General features: G+C 41.6%; 1 protein-coding gene across 1 annotated transcript in view; it reads left to right on the top strand.

Moving 5' to 3' along the window:
- NTSR1 (neurotensin receptor 1) overlaps nt 1-20384 on the top strand; it is a 130751-nt gene extending 110367 nt beyond the window's left edge. The window contains exons 3-4 of the mRNA XM_036752256.1: nt 14472-14562; nt 20135-20384. Coding sequence (XP_036608151.1) covers nt 14472-14562; nt 20135-20384 — 341 coding nt within the window. The remainder of the gene's footprint in view (nt 1-14471; nt 14563-20134) is intronic.
- The last annotated feature ends 526 nt before the right edge of the window (nt 20385-20910 follow it).

Here is a 20910-nt window from a genome sequence, read left to right as displayed (position 1 = left end):
GGTCTTCCTCAAACCCATCCCCTGCTTGGCCTCCACATGGCTTGGAGAATGCTCTGTTGCTGGGGCTCAGCCTGTGCTTTTGTGCTTCTCCTGCTTCCTGCCAGTATATTCAACATTTGAATCAGACTCATTTGTTTCACCATTGGTCACTTGCCCAGAAGCTAATCACATGCAAGTAGTGAACAGAAATTGCTCCAAAATACACAGAACAGGTTCATTCTTTCCTTCCACGGGCCTCTTTTCCCTGTCATGTTTCTGACAGATTCAACTTCATTTTGCTTCTCTCCAAACTACTGGAGAAAAGCCCATCAGTGCATCTGGCTTTGAACAGGTTTCCATGTCTCTTTAAGTACACGCAGGAGACTAGAAGCTATCCTATTAACACAACAGACATTTGGAGGAAGGAAATCTACTCAAATAGCCTAATTAAAAGCCGCTCCATTGTCTGAAAACAGACCCTCTCTGGGGCTTGGAGTTGTAATCTTGGATCATTCTTTGGTGAGAAAGGAAGATATTTTTACAGACATGGCACCATTCAGGAAGAAGTCATTGTAAGTACTGTTTGTAATAATTGAATCCCAGAGGAGGAAGGGACCTCAGAGTTCTCTAGAACAGTCCCTGCCTGAAACATAAATACCATCTTCAATATCCAGCTTCTTCTTGAAAAATCTCAGTCAGAGGATTTACTACTGCTAAAGCAGCCCTCAGCTTTAAATTCTTGCCCTGGGACTGATCATACTGGTTAGTAAGTGAGTAAAAAGTCCCCTAACCCGTCTATGCCCCACCTCCCATTCACCCAACCGTCTACATAGAGGTGCCATGCTATCTGTTCTGCCACTGTGAACATAGCCACCTCTCCAAACACTTTTCCAACTCTCATGCTAGAAATAGTAATAAAATCAAACACTACCATCATTCCTGGAAAGGGTGTAATAATCATCACTTACGGCTCCATTCATCATCCCTGCAACTCCTCAGACCATTACTCCTTGACCTTAAATCCACCCTTAACCACCACTCCATTATATGCTGTCTCCTGTTTTTAGAAAGTAAGCACCTTAAGAGCAAGGACTATCTCATTTTTGTATTTGCATCCTCAGTACCTAACACATAATAGGCAGTTAATAGATTTTTTTATTCATTTGTTTATTCACTATTGGACTGCTCTCATAGTTAGGAAGTTTTTCTTTATTTTAAGCAGAAATGTCCCCCTGTATTAAATTCATTCCTTGTTATTAGCTCTGCTTTCTGGGGCCAAGTAGAACAAGTCTAATCTATCTTCTTGGTTACCATCTAGAGAATCTATATAGCATTCCCTGTAAGTTGAATGACCCAGCTCTGATGCAACCTCATATCTGTATTGCAGAATCTTTAACTTCCTCAAAATGGAACATTTTTCAGGTTTTAACCAAGTTTCTGAAGTTTTAGCCAGACAAATCTAAATATAATGTATACTCAAACTTAGGCCAGCTACATGATGAGGATATCTTATTGAACCCAAAACCAAAACCACCTTCTGCCCTAATGATTTTCATGACCCCATTCATGCCCATTGTGGATCTCAGAGTAGGGTAGATTCTCCACACTCAACCAAGAAAGAGGAAAAATGATCACTGCTCAAGAGAAACAGATTTCCTTCTCTACTATTTAGAATAGTTTGGTCCCAATGAGTCCAAGGAACAGGGGAAACACATAGAAGTCATTGAATTGATCTGGAGGCATCAGGATACTGTTGCCTAGCAGATTCCCTAAGGGTATTATACACATCTGGTATTTACTCCAAAGAGGCAAGTCCAAGCCTGAACAAACTTCTAAAATAGTTGATGTAAGAGCATTCAGGTGTCTCCAACTTCCCTGTGAAGCCCTCATGTCTCTTGCTGTCTCAGGGTTCTTCCTCTCCAGTGGGCTACAGTCATTGCTTCCATACAACAGGAAACATACAATATAGTAGATAATCATGCATATCATGATAGGAAATCATCTGTTCTAAAATATTTTCACCCTACTTACCCCAACTGTGTTCACCTCCTATCTAGCTTAAAATTCTCACTACAGAGGTTCAGACAACAAAGGTTGAGTCATTGTCTCCAGAAAGTGCCTGTAAAAGTACACCAATCTTTTCTGTTAGCATATTAGTCGGGATTCATTGATCAGGTTAGCCAAGTCTTACCTTGGGCTCTTTGGGGCTGATATATAAGACTAGGAAATTTGTTCTGGTCGCATTCCCTTGATGACTCAGATTTTTAAACTATCTTTAATCTCCCCACAAAAGTAGCTATATCCTTTCCTCATTTTCTTCCCTCCGCTGAAATCCAAACCACACAACCACCTCTGCTAACTCATCCCCAGACAAGAAATTGATTCCTGTCCCCCATCCTCCCATGGGAAGCTAGTTGGGCTGTAGCCTATGTGTGCAGTCATGGAAAACACTACCATATACCCCAGGTAGCCCTGGCTTCTACAGAAAACCATTTCCACCCTGTGGGTCATCAAGATAGATTTTGAACATAAAAAAGTCATCAGTGGAATTCATCCAGAGAGTGCTGAGCAGCTGCTGTTCTAAATCTGCCTGATAGAGTGAGAAACAGTGGGTGTGTCATTCACAGGAGGAGATACAAGTCATTTATGATTCAATTTCACCAGGCAGACACAGACACAGACAATTACCAACAGAGAAAGAGAGAGAGAGAGAGAGAGAGAGAGAGAGAGAGAGAGAGAGAGAGAGAGAGAGAGAGAGAGAGATTTAGAGATGTGGAGACAGAAAAATCCCAAGCAGTAATGATAGCTAAGGTCTATAAAGCCTTTTACATACAATGCCTCATTAGATCCTCATGACAACCTTGTAAGGCAGGTATAACAGATATTATTATTTGCCTTTTACATATAGCACCCCCACTGTCACATGCAGGTTCTAAAGATCTATTTGGCTTACGCATCCAAAAGCACTTCTCATAAGCTCATTAGCCCCCATTTTCTTCTGATTCTCTTCTCCCTCACCAGTATGAATGAATCACATGACCTCATAGTAATGCATAGGAGAAGGGCATTTGTTTAAAATAGAATGCAAAGTGAATAACAAGGAAAAAAGTCAAACACCCCAAAAAAACAAACCACCCCACATTTGGCTCCCATTTCTTTAAACCAGTTCTAACTACCTAGCTCACTCCTACCAAAGCATGAGTCCATTCATCCCTAGTTGACTTTCCACCTTATCAACATAGCACAGGACTGGGAACAACAGCTGAGGGAAGTCCTGTAGCTGTCACTTTCCAGCACAATCAAGGGTAGAACCTCCAATTAATAGTGGCAGGAGTTAAATGCAGCTAAAGGCAGTCTCCCTGGCTTCACGTTCATCTTCTTGTCTCTCCTTTCATTTTCTCTGTCTTTCTTCTAGGTCCTTTGATCAAACCTTTCCACCTCTTATATCTCTCACAAAAGTCCATGGCCAACCTCCTACCAGATACACTGCAAACAACTCTATCTAAGCAGAGTCTATTCATGAGGAAACATCCCTTGCTGAGTTCTGTGCAGGCTTTTGGGGGGATATAGTTCCCAAAAAGACCATATCCCCTCTTATATACAGTTGACCTGACTAGTTGAGGAAACTGAGGCTCTGAGCAATTATGTGCTTTACCCATTATCATAATATCAATGGATCAGAATCAGGGTTCAACCTAAGACCTCTCATGACTACAAGGGCCAGATCTCATTGCAGTATATCGTACCACCTCCCAGAGAATGAAATAGTTAAAATTCTGCTTCTGAAACATAGAAGGAGTTTGTCAATGTGTGACCATCCCTAGGTGTTTCATTCTGCCAGAGAAAGATTAACCATTCCTGGGAAAACACAGTAGGACAGACATTAATTTGACAAATACCATCAAATCTCCCATTTCCCCAAAGGCCTAGAGAATATAGGCAATGTCATCCAACAGCCAACACACTTAGAACCCTGATTCAGCATCCAAGTCAACATGCCAGGGAACCTACACCCATTTGCAGCAGAGTGACCAAGGAGGCAGGATTCCAGAATTTCTCCTGAGTCTTTGTGCCTAACTTTGACTAGCCATAGAATGGTTCAGTGACCCTTGGCCTATGTCCGCATGAAATGCTGATCGCAGCTAGAAGCAGGTTTGAAGCATCACATTATATGAAAAAGTACAGAAGACTAGGAACGAGATGGTTCTGATTCTAGTTCCAAATCTGGTCTGAAGAGTAGAGTGAGATGATTTGGGTTGAACACTAACACTCTAACACTAACTGGCTACGACCGACAATTTATTCATCTGTAAAACGTTGATAACATCTTATCTAACTTGTCCTACCCACCCTTTGGGTTTCTGTAAGGAGACGATTGGGGAATAAAGACAATGAGAGCACTGGATTTAAGGGTCAGAATATCTAGGTTCAGGCTGTTTCCCCAAATATTAAGTGGGGTTTATAATAGTATTTCTATTACCTACCACATAAGGTGAGAAAAATGCTTTCTAAATTTTACGGTGCCATAGAAATCTGAGTTGATATTATGATTGATATCATAGAAACAGAGTTAGGAGAGACCTTAGAGGTTGTCTAGTCTAACGTGTATAAATTTTATGCATATACATAAAAATCCCAGCTCTGTAGCATCCATAAAAAATGGCCATTCATCCTTTGTGCAAAGACTTCTGCTAATAATGTATTCCGAGGCATCCCACTCCATTGTTGGACAGCTTTTTGGCTAGGAGGCAGCATGAAGATATGGAAAGTATACTGGATTTGGACCCAAAGCGCTGGAGTTCAAACCCCACCTCTGTCCCTTACTGTCTTTTGACTTTTGGAAAGAAAGCCACCTAACTACTCTGTGCCTCAATTTTTCATCTTTTTTTAAATGAGTTTTTATTAAGTGTCTACTATGTGCTAGATACCATGCTAAGCACCTTATAAATATTACTTCATTTAATCCTCACAATTACTCTGAGACATAGGTGCCATTATCATCCTCACTTTACAGCTTCAGTAACTCAGGCAGACAGAGGCTAAGTGATTTGTACAGGATCTCACAGCTACTAAGTGTCTAAGGGCACATTTGAGCTCAAATTTTCCTTACTGTGGGTCCATCACTCTATCAGATGAGCCACCTAACTGCCTCTTAAATGTTGTACAAGATGGTTCCTAAATATCCTTCCAGATTTAAATCTATGATCCTCTAAACTGAGAAGTTCAGCCCAAGAGGTTAATTGCATACTAACCAGGTAGCCAACAACCTGGCCCTTGCCTCTAAAATAATAGCTCTAAGGTCATGAATCAATTACCACTGGGCTACCTCCCATAGAAAACAAAGGAGAAGATTCACAGATGAACCATCTAAGTGCCTTTTCTCCTTCATCCATAGCTTTCTTCCTTCAAACACTGGCTTTCCATGTATTCTGGCCAACTTCTGGGTGACAGTAACTGACTGTTCCAGGTATAGATAGAAGGTATATGTGTATATAAATATATATATATATATACATACATATGTATGTATATGAATAATCTCTGCCCAGAGGCAGCTAAAAGCTTCCTCTTTTACTGAAACCACAAAGGGGACAGAATAAGGTCACAGCCCCAACTGTGTTTGATTCAGAGGTTCCCAAAGTAGGTGATACCACCCCCAGGAGGCACTAGAATGATCCAAGGGGGTGGAAATAGTCTTGGGTGCAATTGAGGGGCATTAAATAAAAATAAGGGGTTGATGGAAGCATGAGGAAAGAAGAGACAAAAATTTTGAAAAACTATTCATACACGTTTCATCTGTTGTGTAACAGAGTTAAAGTCATAGTGATTGCATTATTTTCCAAATAAACACACAAAATGTAAGTTATAACCAATCAGTGGTCAAGTCCACTGATAGGTCCTAACAAGCAAGTGTTGACTGGCAAGCATGCCACGCATTGTTGGGAAGTCCAGCATGTATTGGCAGGAACATGTGCATGTAATGACTTGTTTACAATATAATACTATATGGTTACGTGACACAATATTGAGTTATCAAAATTTCAATGCAGGGAAAAACCACAAGTTTATAATAAATTATTATATTTAAGATGTGTCCTTTTTTAACTGCATTTTTTTAAAATGACGCATATTTCAAAAAATCATTAAAGGGTTAATGAAAATAGATTTCCACGGTAGGGGAGGGAGGCATGAGTAATTTTTAAGGGGGTGGTAGACCAAATAAGTTTGGGAACTTCTGATTTAAACTTACATTTAATTTTTTTTATTTAGTCTAGACTTGTGGTTTTGTCAACATAAACATAATGGGGTACTCCTAGTGTGGAAAATCCCTCCAGTAATGCATATCATCAGCTTATCAGTAATTTATAGTCTTAAAGAAATATCCAGAACACTAAAAAGTTAAATAACCTGCTGTCTCTAACACCAGGGTATGTATTAGAGACAGTACTTGAACTTACATCTTCCTGATTCCAAGGCTTCCATCTAACACTGTACCTCATTGGTATTTAGTTCATATTTCTATCTCTGTAATAACTGCTCACTTAAATGGCATTTCAAAATTTACAAAGTGTTTTCCTTATGTGATGTTGGTGTTGCTATGGAGATGAGAGATACTTAAGTGTATACTATCCCACAAGTCCACCAGCTAGTGATATTTTAGAACTAGGACTTCTGGGAAGGATTTGTGAAGATAGAGGGGGATAAGAAGATGGAATGAGAGAGTTTGGAATTCAAGATGAAGTTCATCCTCCATCTTGGGACTACATGGGCAGACACTCTGCTTCCCAGCTTTTCTTTTCTCTAGGATTGACAAGCCACTGTAAATGCAACTTCTTCCACCAGTGATGTTTTTGTTGTACTGGTGTAGACAGTGGTTGGGGGGAAAGACAGTCATGCTCTCTCCATTGACAATTCATTTCTCCCCTTCTTCGGGAAGAAACTCCCATTCACTAAGCAATTCCTCCTAGTTTTTCTTCTCCTCCTTCTCACAAGGGGAGGAGTCTAAAACAGAAAAAGCCAAATTCTTACTGTAAATAGCTGTGTTTGGCATTGGCTGCTGATATATCCAACAAAGTGAAACCTTCCCCTTGCTCTTTTATTGCTTTCACCTTCTTCTTTCATTGCTATCATTTACTCCCCCTTTACATAAAGAAAATTAGTAGCCACTAAGATAGCACAGCATATGGAGGTTTGAGATCCCACTTCAGCATGAAATGAAGGAGAGATGGAGGAGATAGTGACTCCCACTAAAGGTCAAAAAACATAATACATTGCAATACTACTCCCAAGCTAGCTTAGGTTGATAAGCAGGAGAGGAGCATAGAGAAAGAAAAAAAGTAGGAGGTGTCTGAAGAGACCAATGTGGATGCACAGGGAGCTCACCAACCAACTTAGATTTTTCAAAGATGTGTACAAAAGATTCATGCAAGGGAATGTATTGGAGAATGAATATGAGAACATGGCATGGGCCTATGAAAACAGTGTCAGGAGTGCTAAAGCTCAAATTGAAGGTGAAGAAAACTAGGCACAACCAAAAAAAAAGTCTTTACATACTGGAAAAGAGGATGGTCAAAGAAGTGTTAGAACTGGATGATAACTGTCTACAGAAAGAGGGAAAAGCAGATGAATTCTTATTTAGTTCTGCTTTCTCTGCCAAGGAGAATGATCTTTGCGTTGTAAAGAACAGAACAAAAAATGACTGATGGAGTCGATATCCAAGAAAAGTAAGGTGATTAGAAAAGAACGCCTAGATCTCCTTGATGAATTCAGTTCATCTAATCCAAAAGAACTACATCCTTGGATATTGAAAGCACTAGTGGATATAAGAGCTGAGAATAGTAAAGGTTCAGAAACACTGGAGAATGTCAAATGTCATACTAATTTTTCTAAAAGGGAAGAGAATAGTCTACCAACTATAGACTTTACCACCATGTTCCAGTAGCCTTCTGAACCTAGAACATCCCTCTACCCCTGTAGGTAGAGGAGATCCTCTGATGAGTCACTTCCTCCTGGAAGGGCCCAGGCCAGCCATATTCATGCTTTCATTTTTCTCTGGGCTCTTCCTTTGTCCCTCCAGACTTCTTTCTCCACCATACCTCTATTCAAGTACCTTCTCCTTCTCCCTGATTTTCAGCTTCCTTTTTCATGTTTTTTCCTATTAGAAAATAAGCTCTCTGAGGGACAATCTTTTTGCTTCTATTGTATCCTGGGCTTAACAGTGCCTCACCCATAGTATGCTTAATAAATGTTTATTAACTGACTAAGCTAGTGAACTTGAATTTAATTCCTGATAAAATTCTAGAAAGGAACATTAAATAGATGGCTGATGGACTTCTAAAAAAGGAACGGGCAATTACAAAGAGCCAGTGTGTCTTCATGAAGAATAGATCATGCCAGACTAACCTTCCTTCATTTTTGGAAGATCAGGGGAACGCCACAGATATAGTTTGCTTAGATTATTATCATGTGTTTGATAGAGAATCTCATATTCTTCTTGTGGAAGAAATGAGATATTTGCTCTAGAGAGCAATAAAAAAAATTAGTTAGAATCAGAATTGGTTGAATGTCTAGAATCAAAGAGTACTTGTTAATAATTCAATGTCATGTTGGTAGAAGGTCTCTCATAGAGTGACTCAGAGATTTCTTCTTGACCCTGTGATGTTTAACAATTTTTTGCCAATGACTTGGGTCAAGACACGGATAGCATCTTACCAATGCAAATAATACAAACCTAGGAGGACCAACACCAAACCACATTGCTAGTTAGTAGCAGAATTGACACTAGATGGCAAATTGAGGATCCAAAAATAATCTTGATAGACTCTAACATTGAGTTAAGTCTGATACAATGAAATTCAATAAAGATAAATATTCAGTATTACACTTGGCTTCAAAATATAACTTGCATTTTTCACAAGTACAAGATATGGAAGGTATAGTCAGCAGTTTATCTGAAAAAGATCAAGAGGTTTAAGTAGACTGCAAGTTCCATGGGAATGAGTCAGCAGCGTTATGTGGCAGCCAAAAAAAATTAGAATAGAATCTCAAACTTCATTAAGAGGTGCAAAGTTTCCAGGAGCAAAGAAAAGATGGTCCCAGCTCTACCCTGCCCTGGTTAGACTACATCTGGGGTATTGTGTTCAGATTTGGGTGCCACAGTTCAGGGAAAGCACTGACAAACTGAAGCATCCAAACAATAGTAACCACTATGGTGACAGGCCTTGAGTTTATGTCATATGAGGAAGATGGGTTAAGCCTGAAGAAGAGAAGGCTCAAGGGAAATATGATAGTTGCCTTCAGGTACTAGAAGGACCACCTCAGAGAAGGTGGACTGACTTGTGCTATTTTTCCCCAGAGGACAGAAGTAGGAACAATGGATAAGAGTTGCACAGAGAAAAACTGAGATGTGGTGGCAGAAAAAAAACTTCCCAACATACATGGAGTGGGCTTCCTCAGGATGTGATGGGTACTGACTCCTTGGAGGTCTTTGTGTAAAAACTGAATGATCAGATGTCAGGGGTGTGCAGTGGAAAGTCCTTTTCAAGTATGGTTTAGACTAAATGGTCACTGAGGTTCCTTCAAATCTAAATTGTGTAATTAGTCATCCTATGTAACCATGATGGGTCATTGCATTACTCCCTGTTCGGATGTGGATACTATGATTCAGGAATCTTCTAAAGAGATTCCTATTCAGGAATAGATTATACTACTAGAGCTCTAAGGTGCCTTTGCACTGAGATGCCATGAAACCTCCCACAAAAGTTCATGTGTTTACTCTAAGTTCCATTTACTTCCCCTAGTCTACATCCATGCCCACTGTTGCCCAAATGGGCAACGGATTGAGATCTTCCATCTTTACAGATAGAGTAGAATTCACTTGCATAGCATTATGTGATGATGAAAGATTTTGGCATTAAATAGGTTCAAGAAATCAGGAGTTTATCTTAAGGAAGAAAAGAAGAGTTTTTCTCTCTAGCTAGTCAGTCCCAAGGCCCCTATTGGCCAAGAGTGTCATACAATGGACCTTGGAGCTGAAGCAGGTGCTCTTCATGGGAAGGATTTCTTCCTGAATTCCTTTTCTTTAATAACTTAAAGGAGTTGGTTCAGTAGGATATTATTCATTTCCATTTCCTAGAAGAGCTGACAGCTTTTAGATGAAACTAGAGGATCTATCTAAATATGTTCTGTGACTGCTGGCGAAGGGGTGGAAGGAGGGTATACCTGTCAGAGAAAGTAATCAGGCAGGAGATGAGTGATAGTCCAAATCCCTGGGCCATCTTGAGAGTCTAACTGACACTAGTTTCAAGCAGGAGCAAATCAGAATCCCCCTCACATATCAGGTCTGTAAAGAGATGACATGAAGCTAGGAGAACTAGCTAACGAGCTAAGCCAAACAGTGAGGATCCTGAGAGACTTTTGACAGGCTACAGCACTGGGCTGAATCTAATGAAAATGAAATTGAGTAGGAATAAATATAAAGTTTTCTTCCAATCAACTGCACAAGTATAGACCCATACTTCCTGCCATAGTCAGAATACAGCTGGAGTATTAGTGTTCATTTCTAGGTGCCACATTTTAAGGAAATTGACCACCTGGAGCACATTCCAAGGGGGATCACCCAAGATCATAGATCTGAGTTGGAAGGAAACTTAGAGAACATCAGTTCAAACCCTGTTATTTTGTAGATGAAGAAAGTGAAGCCAGAGAGACCATAAGAGGAGCAAAGACCACGTCATGCAAGGAACAGTTGGAGGAAATAGGAATATTTACCTGGAGAGAAGACAAGGGAAACAAGTATTTTGAAGGGCTAGATATCAGAAGCTAAAGAAATAGAGAAAAGAATAGAGATCATGCCATACAAGGAACAGTTGAAGGAAATGGGAATATTTGATCTGGAGAAGACAAAACTTAGGAGGACAAGTACTCAAAGGGGTAAAATTTGGAAGAGAGGTAAGACTGATTCCATTTGGTCCAGAGTACAGAGAATTAAGAACAATGGGTAGAAGTTGCAGAGAGGCAGACAGCCTTCATGTAATGAAAATATTTTAAATTAAACTATACAGAAAATGATCTATCTTAAGAAGTAGTGGATTTCTTAGGAAGTAGTGCATTTCCTACCACCATCAACCTCAATAAGAGGTTGGATAACCATGTTGGAGAAGCTGACTCCCATTGAGGTACAAATCGAACCTCTCAGATCCCCCAAGTTTCTTTCCCTTACTGAAAGTCTGTGGTCTTGGGAGATGTTAAACATTGTAGATGAGCTCAAAAAAAAAGTGGTGTGTAAATTGATGCCAGTTTTAAATGGATGACAGGAGTTCTGCTATTTAACGGAATCTTCAACTGAACCTTTTTTGTGTGAAAAGAAGATTCTTTTTGGAAAAAGAAGAGTCTTGGTTAAATTCATACATATTTTCACATAATGGTGCTGCACAAAATAGGTGCATGTGTACATTTCCTCAGACTGTGTCTTCTTCAGTTCTCTGCCTAGCCATCAGCTAGACACACCCAAGGGGCCTTTCCCTCTTAGGCTGGGCTTCCTGTTTTCTCAGCCTCAGAGACAGCATAACTGAATGAGGAGATCAGAGGCCTGGGCTCTGGTTTGAGTCCCACCTTGATTCCCTACTACCTATCCCCAACCACAGAAACAACATTATGCAGTGAGAATAATCAGAGAAGTCTTCCTAGAGGCAGTGAATCTGGAATAAGTTAATTCCTCAGAAACAAAAAGAATAAAGGTCTTGATAGAACTGAGGCAGAGAAGCAGCACAGGTAGAGGAAAGCATAGAACCATAGAATGGTATCCATTCCAGCCCTATCATTTCCTCTATTCATGAATTTCCACTACATACATTGTTCCTTTCTGTGTAGCAATTGCTCAAGCACCCCAAGAGAATTTATGAGCTCACAAAATTTATGAGCTCACAAATTTATGAGGCCCTAGATCCCAGGAGAAACTGGACTACATGATTTTTGAGGTGTTTTCCAATTTTTGGATTCTGGGATTCAGAAAGTTGGTGGAATAAAGGGACATCAGAGAATCAAAAAGAGGGCTCTTTGCATTGACACATGGAAGATCTGAGCCTCAGAAAGGGTAAGTGGTTTACCTAAGGTCAAACAGCTAGGTGACAGCAGAGAGAGACCTAGAACTTGGAGTCTCCTAGGCTCCTAGTCAGTGTTTATCTCACCAGATTATAGTCTTCTTGGCCATTTTTGATCTTACTTCTCTCTATACAATGTCAGATTTGGATCTCCAATCTGTTCATTCATTTTATACACACACACACACACACACACACACACACACACACACACGCCAACTTACAGGTGCAAAATGATTTGAATGTGCCTTCCTGGGGTCAAATCATTTAGTGAGCAGTATCGACTGCCCTCCAAAGAGGGACTGACATTTGCCAACACCCCACGTTTAAGAAATTTCTTCAGGTCCATTTAGCAGCATTCTTGGTTTTTTTTTTAAATATCAGCACTCCCTGCTGTTCCCTCTCTTGCCATGTCCAGCCCCCAAACTCAAGCTTGGGACTCTATTTTTTCCAAAGATGCCACTACATCACATAATTATCCTTAACCCCCTGGCCCAAACAGCACCAGTGACTTTTTCTGCTTTTGTGTTGCCCAGTGAGGTTCACACTCCATGCTGGGCATTCCTTCCACTCTGTGCTCCTTCTCTAAATAAACCCACGACCTACTTTCTCTGCAGCTTCTATAGAGTCACAGAGTATTTGCACTTTACATCCTTAAAATGACTGGAGTTTTCCCCTCTTTTTGACAAGTCTTAACAACATGATAGGCAAGATCTGGGGGCAACATAGAGAGAACAAAGAGATTCATTCTCCCTGGAAACCTGTTCTTCTTAGATTCCCCTGGATCTTAGACCTAGGAAAGACCATAGAAGTCATCTAGTTGAACAGCATTATCTTCCCATTGGTGAGTTAGGGGGACGTCTAACCCAAGCATGTGAAGATTCCCATAACATAATGGGCAGATGAGAACAAGTTGTTCCAAAGGCCATGAAGGCAGCTGAAACAAGCACTGTGGAGAGCTTAGAGCTAGGTCAGACATCAAAGATGTCAAGGTCATCCATTGCAACCCAGGCCATCACCAGTTGTCTTGACTTTTGTCTTGCCACTGGACTTTGATAACTTAGGAAGAGAGAGTGAAGCTGATGACTTTATGCAATGCTGCCTCACTTAAATCTGATTAACAAACAAGTCAGGACATCATCCCATGACAAGAACCCCATTGGTCCTCTTCAAAAACAAAGGACAAGCAACAACAACAATAATAGATGAGAAAATGGAGGCAAGCAGGAGGGAAAGCTTGTATGCCCAAGGTCACACAGCTAATGGGGGGCCAAAAAATCAATAGGAACCTGAGTCTTCAGTACAGTGTTCTCTCTATTGCACTGTGATAGGCCAGACTTGAGTTTAACATGACATAGTTGGCAGGAGCTGATGAGGGCCTTTTCCCCCAGGTGGATGATCTAGGTCCTAGACCTAGGACCAAGGCTGTTTGGAGGGGAGGGTCCTCACCAAGAAGTTGTCCCACCCACCACTGGAGAACTCCTTTGCCCTGAATGAATGACTCTCCAAGCTTCCAACTGGCTGCTACCACTAGGGCACCGCTGTAGGCAAGAGAAGGCTTGAGCTTCTCCTGGGGAGACAGGCTCATAGGGACCCAGGCTCATGACATATTTAATTGCCATGGCTTAAGTAAGGTAAGCTTTGGATCAAATAATTAGACCTCAAAGGCTTTATTACTTCAGAACTAAACAGATACCAAGTCTCGCCTTCCCTCTATGAGACTGCAAAATTAATTTCATTCCTTTAAATAATTGAAGTGCCAGGGGACCAGGAATACCCTAGGAACCTCATTCCCAAAATTGATCTGAAAATGAAAACAATGGTCTCTTTCTTTTCTCATCTCCCAATGGTGCCCGTCCTCCAAGTCCAAACCTTTCTCATCATATTCATCCCTTTTCAGCCTTGTTCATAATTACTAGTGCACACATATGATCCTGCCCACCAGATTTCAAGCATATGGTTATCAACGATCTGTCTTTTTCAATTTTCCTCCTTCACAGGATCCTTCATAAAGTAGGCACTCAGGAAATGTTGTGCTGAGTTGAAGTGGCTAAAGTACACACACACACACACACACACACACATATATATATATACACACACACATATATATACACACACACATATATACATACACACACACACACACACACACATACAATGCTGAGGTTTGATCTAAGCACTAATTAATTAGAACAGACCTAAACTTCTAGTTTCCCGAAGTGCACAAAAACATTTGCTGATAATGTGAGTTTGGTATCCCTCTTCTGGTGTCATTTTCTTCATTAGCAAAATTAAGAGGTTAAACAAGGCAATCTGTAAGCTCCCGTTCACTGCTGACATGCCATGATTCTAGGGCACTAAATCCATGGTGTTTCTCTCCCATTCCAGGTGCAGTGGTCATTGCCTTTGTAGTCTGCTGGCTGCCCTACCACATTCGTCGTTTGATGTTCTGCTATATCCCGTCTGATCACTGGTCCCCGTGAGTATCTGCTCCATGTTATATAGAAGCTAGTGAATGGGTACTTGAGGAACTAAGTGCCTTCAGGAAAAAAAAAATATTCCCCCATGTCATCAAATTCAAGCCCCTGTGCTAATCAAAGACCCAATCCAGGGACGTTGGCTCTATCCTTTAGTGAGCCTGGCAGGCTTCTCAATGACCTCCACCAAGGTATACAATTCAGCTCCATCCAAGGCTGGATGGAAAAGTTGTGAAGTTAGTAGCTAAGTCTTCATTTGATGCTACCTCTCCACCCCCCACCTTGGGGCAACTAGGTGGTGCAGTGGATAGAGTGCCAGGCCTGGAGTCAGAAAGACTCATCATCCTGAGTTCAAATCTGGCCTCTGACACTTACTGCCTATGTGGCCCTGAGCAAGTCACTTAACCCTGTTGGCCTCAGTTTCTTCATCTGTAAAATGAGCTGGAGAAGGAAATGCCAAACCACTCCAGTATCTTTGCCAAGAAAATCCCAAATAGGGTTACAGAGAGTCAGACACAACTGAAACAACTGAACAAAAACAATCCCACCTCTCCACCCCTCCTACCACCATGTCTTGTTCCTCAGGATAAGTCTCTTTACCACTAGGAGCTTCATTCTCCTCATTCCTAAAATGGTCTTGGTGATAATGCATGACCTAAAAACCAAAGAATTGTGACAAAAAAGGCTTTGTAAACCTTAGAATGATATGTCATCAAGTCAACAATATTCATTCAGAGCCTATTCTGTTCCAGTCACCGTGCTAAGTACTCTGTCAATGTATATCAGCAGCATCAGCATCAGCAGCCTCTTCATCACCAGTGGAAGACACCTGGTATAGCACTAGTCCGGAGACCTGAGTTCTCACCCTGGCTCTGTGGAGCTTTGGACAGATTGCTCCTCTGGGTCTCGGCTTTCTCTTCTGTCAAATGGGAATGCTGGACTGGATGATCCTCCAGCTCAGACATTTCTCTCTTTTTTCATAAGAAGCCTTAGGAGTCCTTCAAAAAAAGCAAGCTCATCTAACCTAATTTAGGTAGGATTTCATTCACAAAAGTGTGATGTATAGACTTTTTTCAGTAATATGTCTGTTGTTCAAATTAAGGTGCCTTTGACAGTCCTCACTTCCCTTCCCAATAGGAAATAGCAGTATGCGTGTTTTTCCACAAGCTAAACCCCTTGGGGCTTTCCCTCTATGCCCACCAATTTTGAGGAAGAAAAACCAGGGCTCCTCATTGAAGCTTCTCCCTCCCTGTACCAGGTCACAGGATCATAGATTTAAAGCTGGGAGGGACCTAAGAAGCCCACTGAGTTCAACTCCCTCATTTTATAGGTGACGTGACTTGTGCCAGGTCACACAGGTACCATGTGCCAGAGGCAGAATTTGAACCCAGAGCATCTGAATGCAAATCCAGTACTTTTCCATTGTGTCACTTTTTCTCTCATAAGGATCACAGTAACCTGCTCATCCTGCTTAAACCCAGAAGCCCCTGGGGAAACTCAAAACCCTTGAAGGTGAACAATCTCTGAAAGTAATTTATGAAGTCAGAATGAGGATGATTTTAGGGTAATCTATTTTTCTGTCACCCTCTAGTGGCTTCTCCTTCTCAGCCTTTCCCAGCCCTAGCATAATGTTACTGTTGCTTTTCAGCTATGTCCGACTCTTTGTGACCCCATCTGGGGTTTTCTTGGCAAAGTTACTGGCGTGGTTTGCCATTTCCTTCTCCAGCTCATTTTACAGATAAGGAAACTGAAGCAGACAGGATTAAGTGACTTGCCCAGGGTTACACAGCTAGAAAGTATCTGAGGCGAGATTTGAACTCAGAAATATGAGTCTTCCTGACTCCAGGCCTGGAACTCTAACCACTGAGCCACCTAGCCTGCCCCACTAACTCTAACATACAGAGGTTCTAGAGCTAGAAGGGGTGCTCAGAAATCATTCTTATCTGACCACCTACATCTTTAAAAACAACAAAATACACTACAACAAGCATTTATTAAGCACCTACTACTGGTTGAGCCATGCTAGAGATTAGGGAGGATACAGTTTTGATAAGATTCCTCCCTGCCCTCATGGAGAACACCACCTAACAAAGGAACAAGATAAATGTCCTAGCATTTCAGAATTTAAAAAGCCCTCAGAGACCATCTTGTGCAATCTACACCTAAAAAAAGATCCCATAAACAGCATTTCCAACAAGCCGTCACCAGACTTCACTTGGATACTTCCAATTTCTTGACAATCCATTCTAGGGATAGGACCCAGGCCTGTGATTTCATTAGTATAAGGATATATTGGGATGTATGGGGTGTTCAGGGAGGACTAGCTCCTCTGGTGTGAGGCCTTACTAAGCCCTTTTCAGGGCAGCTCATCCACCTTTGGGTCCAACTGGTCACTCAACTCTCACCTGTGACTCCAAGAATCTGTAGCATGCTCAGTGGCCAACCCTGGCAAAACTGTTTTGGCAGACGGGCTAAACCAGGTTGAAGGTAACCAATAGGCCACAACCCCATCAGTGAGTTAGTGGGATGTCTACCCCAAGCATGTAAAGACTTCCCCTGGTGTAATGGGCGAATGAGAACAATTTGTTCCAAAGGCTGTGAAGGTGACTGAAGCAGGTGCTGTGGAGCGCTTAGAGCATGGTTGGACATGGCAGACGCCAAGGTTGTGTGCTGCATCCTAGGCCATTGCCAGTTGTCTTGACTTTTATCTTGCCACTGGACTTCAATGACTTAGGAAGACAGAATGAGGCTGATGACTTTGTGCAACACCACCTCACTTAAATCCAATTCACACGCATGTCAAGACATCCCCCACGAAATCATTGGTCCTCTTCAAAAACAAATGACAAACAACAACAATAGTCCCTAAGGAAAGTCTTTCACCCCTCTCTGGACCTCAATTTCCTCATCTGGAGTAGGGATAAATAATACCTGTGACTATAATAGGGTTATTGCGAGGATTAAATGAGATAATTTCAACATGTATTGAACACTTAGTACATGTAAGGCCCCTATGCTAGTAAGTGGGGAATTAAAAAAAAATGAAATACAGACCCTATCCTATGTTCCAGATAATCAAGACCAGTCCTATGAGGAGGCACAGGCCGTGACCTGAAGGAGCAGACAATCTGACGAGGGGTGGAAAATAAGAGAAGTGCACAAATAATTATGAGATAAGGCAGAATATGATAAAGAAAAATGCAAAGGAGAGATAGCCTATATGGAAGCACTTTGTACTTCACAAATACTATGTAAATATTGTGGAGTGACATATTGAACTATCCCTGCAATCCAAATTTTTTTAAGTAACTCTTATGAGGGGTAACAGTTTAAACTAATTCATGCTTGGGTGCTAATGTCTTTCCAGATCTATTTTTCCACTGGATTGGGGTGGGGAAGCAGGAAGGGACCTGAAAAAAGTAAGGGGGGGAGGGGGCTGGGGGCAAGACAGTAAAGAAAAACTCCGACAATTTTACCATAACTATTTCTCTTCCCCACTCTCACCTTGAGAACTTGTCCCTCCCCCTTGCCACCATGGGTCCCTATCCCACTGTGAGAAATGGTTCATTTGGACCCCTAATATATTCCAATCAGTATTAATCTGTTTGATATGATTCCATAGGGGTAGTGAATATAGGTTCTGTATATTAAGCCCCAGAGCTATGAGCTGCATATTATAAGTTCACTTGCCTAATTACAGGAAGCTAAATAGAGGCCCTCCTTGTTATGATCGCCAAGCCCAGCATGGCAGAGGTGGTTCAATTACATGGAAAGTCCCCCAATTTATTTCTGTACCTCCAGACCACTCTCTCCTGTCCAACATGAACAAGTGGCCATCTTAAGACCATCTTATGACTGCTTAGTCAGTGGAGATGTCCCATGCTTTGCCCAACCTGAGACCCCACTGCTGACATAGCATTTCTACGTGATGTTTCATTTTGGCTCACAAAGGAAGGTCTATCAACCAATGGGATTCTGTATTTTATGTAGCCCCTCTAGAATGTTCAAGTATCAAATCTGGTTTTAAGCCTTATAAAAATACGGCCCTGGAAAAGGGGGGCATCTCAGATTGTAAGGAAAATCTGAGGACCACTTTATTGGCTCAGAGCTCTGCCTCAGTGGTTTTTCTTGCAGATTGGGGAATTATAATCCCTATACCACAGCTCTGTAGTCATCGGCCCTAAGCAGAGAACTCTTCAGGAAAGAACACTGTGGCCTTCAACTAAGCCAGTTAAGTTCAAGTGCCAACTACCTTTATTTTTGCTTTCTTTGGAACACAAAGTTCACAAATAGCAATTCTTCTCCACTTTTTAACCATATTACCACTCCCAAGTCCTTGAGGAGAGCCAGCTAAGTGGGCAAGAAAGACGCAGTTTCCCCCCCCCCCCTTCCCCAAAAGACCAGTAAGCAGGTCACTCTGTCCTCCTTCACAAAGCCAGCTTTGCTCTCCTCAATAGCTGTCAGAAAGCTCCTGAAGGGCTATTACTGGGCAAATGAGCCTTTGGCAGGAAAATCAGGAAAGGAAAGTTTGCTTAGGCTACAGCCTTGGGGGATTTAGATGAGATGTGAGGGTGGTCATGGTTTTGGGCTCAAGATTGTCCGTAACAAGCCAGTCAGTCACCCAGAAGTCTGCAACAAAAGATACATAAAATGAACTAGGTGGCTTAGAAAAGAATTAGGGGAAGCTATTTTCAGATAGTTCAAAAATAGATAGGACCAAACCCTGACTCTAATTCATGATAGACAAAAGCAGAGGTCTGCTGTCTGCATATTAGCAAGTAATGCAAGCTTACATGTTTCTTATTAAAAGCTGGCTTTGTTGCCTCTGATGGTAGGAAGGACCTTATTCAGAGGGGACCTGTCAGGGATGAAGTTAAGAGCATTCTTGCATAGGGTTGGACTGATGGCCTCTAAGCTCCCTTCCAAACCTGAGATCTTAAAGTCTGTTTCAAACTTGAGAGGTGGTGAGGTACTGTGGAAAGAGTGATAGAGTTGGAATCAGGAAGAACTGGGTTAAAATCTCATCTCAAATATTTGAGAGGTATGTGTCCCTAGGGAAATCGCTTCTCTGTGCCTCAGTTTCCTAATCTGCAAAAGGAGAGAGTTCGTCTATATGACCTTCTAAGTCCCTCTCAGCTCAAAATCTAGGACCTTATGATTCTAAATAAGAATCAATTTATTCTATGTTACTCTAGAGAACAAAAAAGGCACCACTGTCTAGGTGTTGCAGGAAGGAAGAATTTGCTCCAGTATAAAGAAGAACTATTCACTAACTAGAGCTTTCTAGCAATGGCTGCCTTGTGAGGTAATAAGTTCCTGTCACTGAAAGCATTCAGTTGGAGATTAGATGATCATTAGGAATACTGCAGAAGAGCCTCTGGCGTTAGGAGGAAGCTTGAATTTCATGGTTTCTAAGGTCCCTTCCAGTTGATGTCAGATCTTATTATTTTAATGGTTTTATTATTCTATGACCCAGAAGGTTATCTCTGTCCTTTTTGGCTTGTGTTTCAAAGGCCTCTAATGTATCTGAGTATTCTCTTTCTTCCTCTCTTCTTCCTCCCCTTTACCCTCCAGGTTCCTCTATGATTTCTACCACTACTTTTACATGCTCACCAATGTCCTCTTCTATGTCAGCTCCACCATCAACCCCATTCTCTACAACTTGGTGTCAGCCAACTTCCGGCAGATCTTCATTTCCACCCTGGCTTTCCTCTGCCCTCCCTGGAGAAGAAGGAAAAAAAGGCCGAGGTTCTCCAGGAAGTCCAACAGCATCTCCAGCAACCATACCTTTTCCAGCAATGTCACCCGGGAAACACTCTACTAGAGCTCCAGAGAATTGGCTCCAGGGTCATGGAGGAAGGAGTGGAAGCTGATGCCACCCCACCCTGTTCCTCCATAGTTTGAGTGCATGTGGTGGTATATTTTGCACAGTGATGTCATCCATACATACATTGGCCTTTCATATCTCATAACTAGTATTTATCCATTTATTTGGTGTTGGGGTGGGTGGGAAGGGGCATTGCTGGCCTTGGTTCAGACAAGGGGTCAGCTAGGAGTTCCACCCTTTCTTTTAACTTCTAAGAATTGAAATTGAGACAAACTGCATTACAGAATCCATTTGTTTTCAGCATAAAGGTATCCACTGCTCCCACCTCTACCACCCTTCCCTCCTTCTTTCCTTTGAAAGCCCAGGGATGTGATTATTTCTCCCAGAGGCACCAAACAAGGACTTTAATGAGGAGAAATTAGTATTCAGTAAGAAGGGGTTTCTTTGTTATCCACCTAATGGATACTTAGAGCCAGGGACACAGACAAATAAATGGGCTCCTAGATGTGGGTGATTATTCACA

The sequence above is a fragment of the Trichosurus vulpecula genome, chromosome 3 (genome assembly GCF_011100635.1).
Source record: "Trichosurus vulpecula isolate mTriVul1 chromosome 3, mTriVul1.pri, whole genome shotgun sequence".
NCBI lineage: Eukaryota > Metazoa > Chordata > Mammalia > Diprotodontia > Phalangeridae > Trichosurus > Trichosurus vulpecula.
Note: the sequence above shows the minus strand (reverse complement) of the source record. Positions and strands in the feature narration are given on the sequence as shown.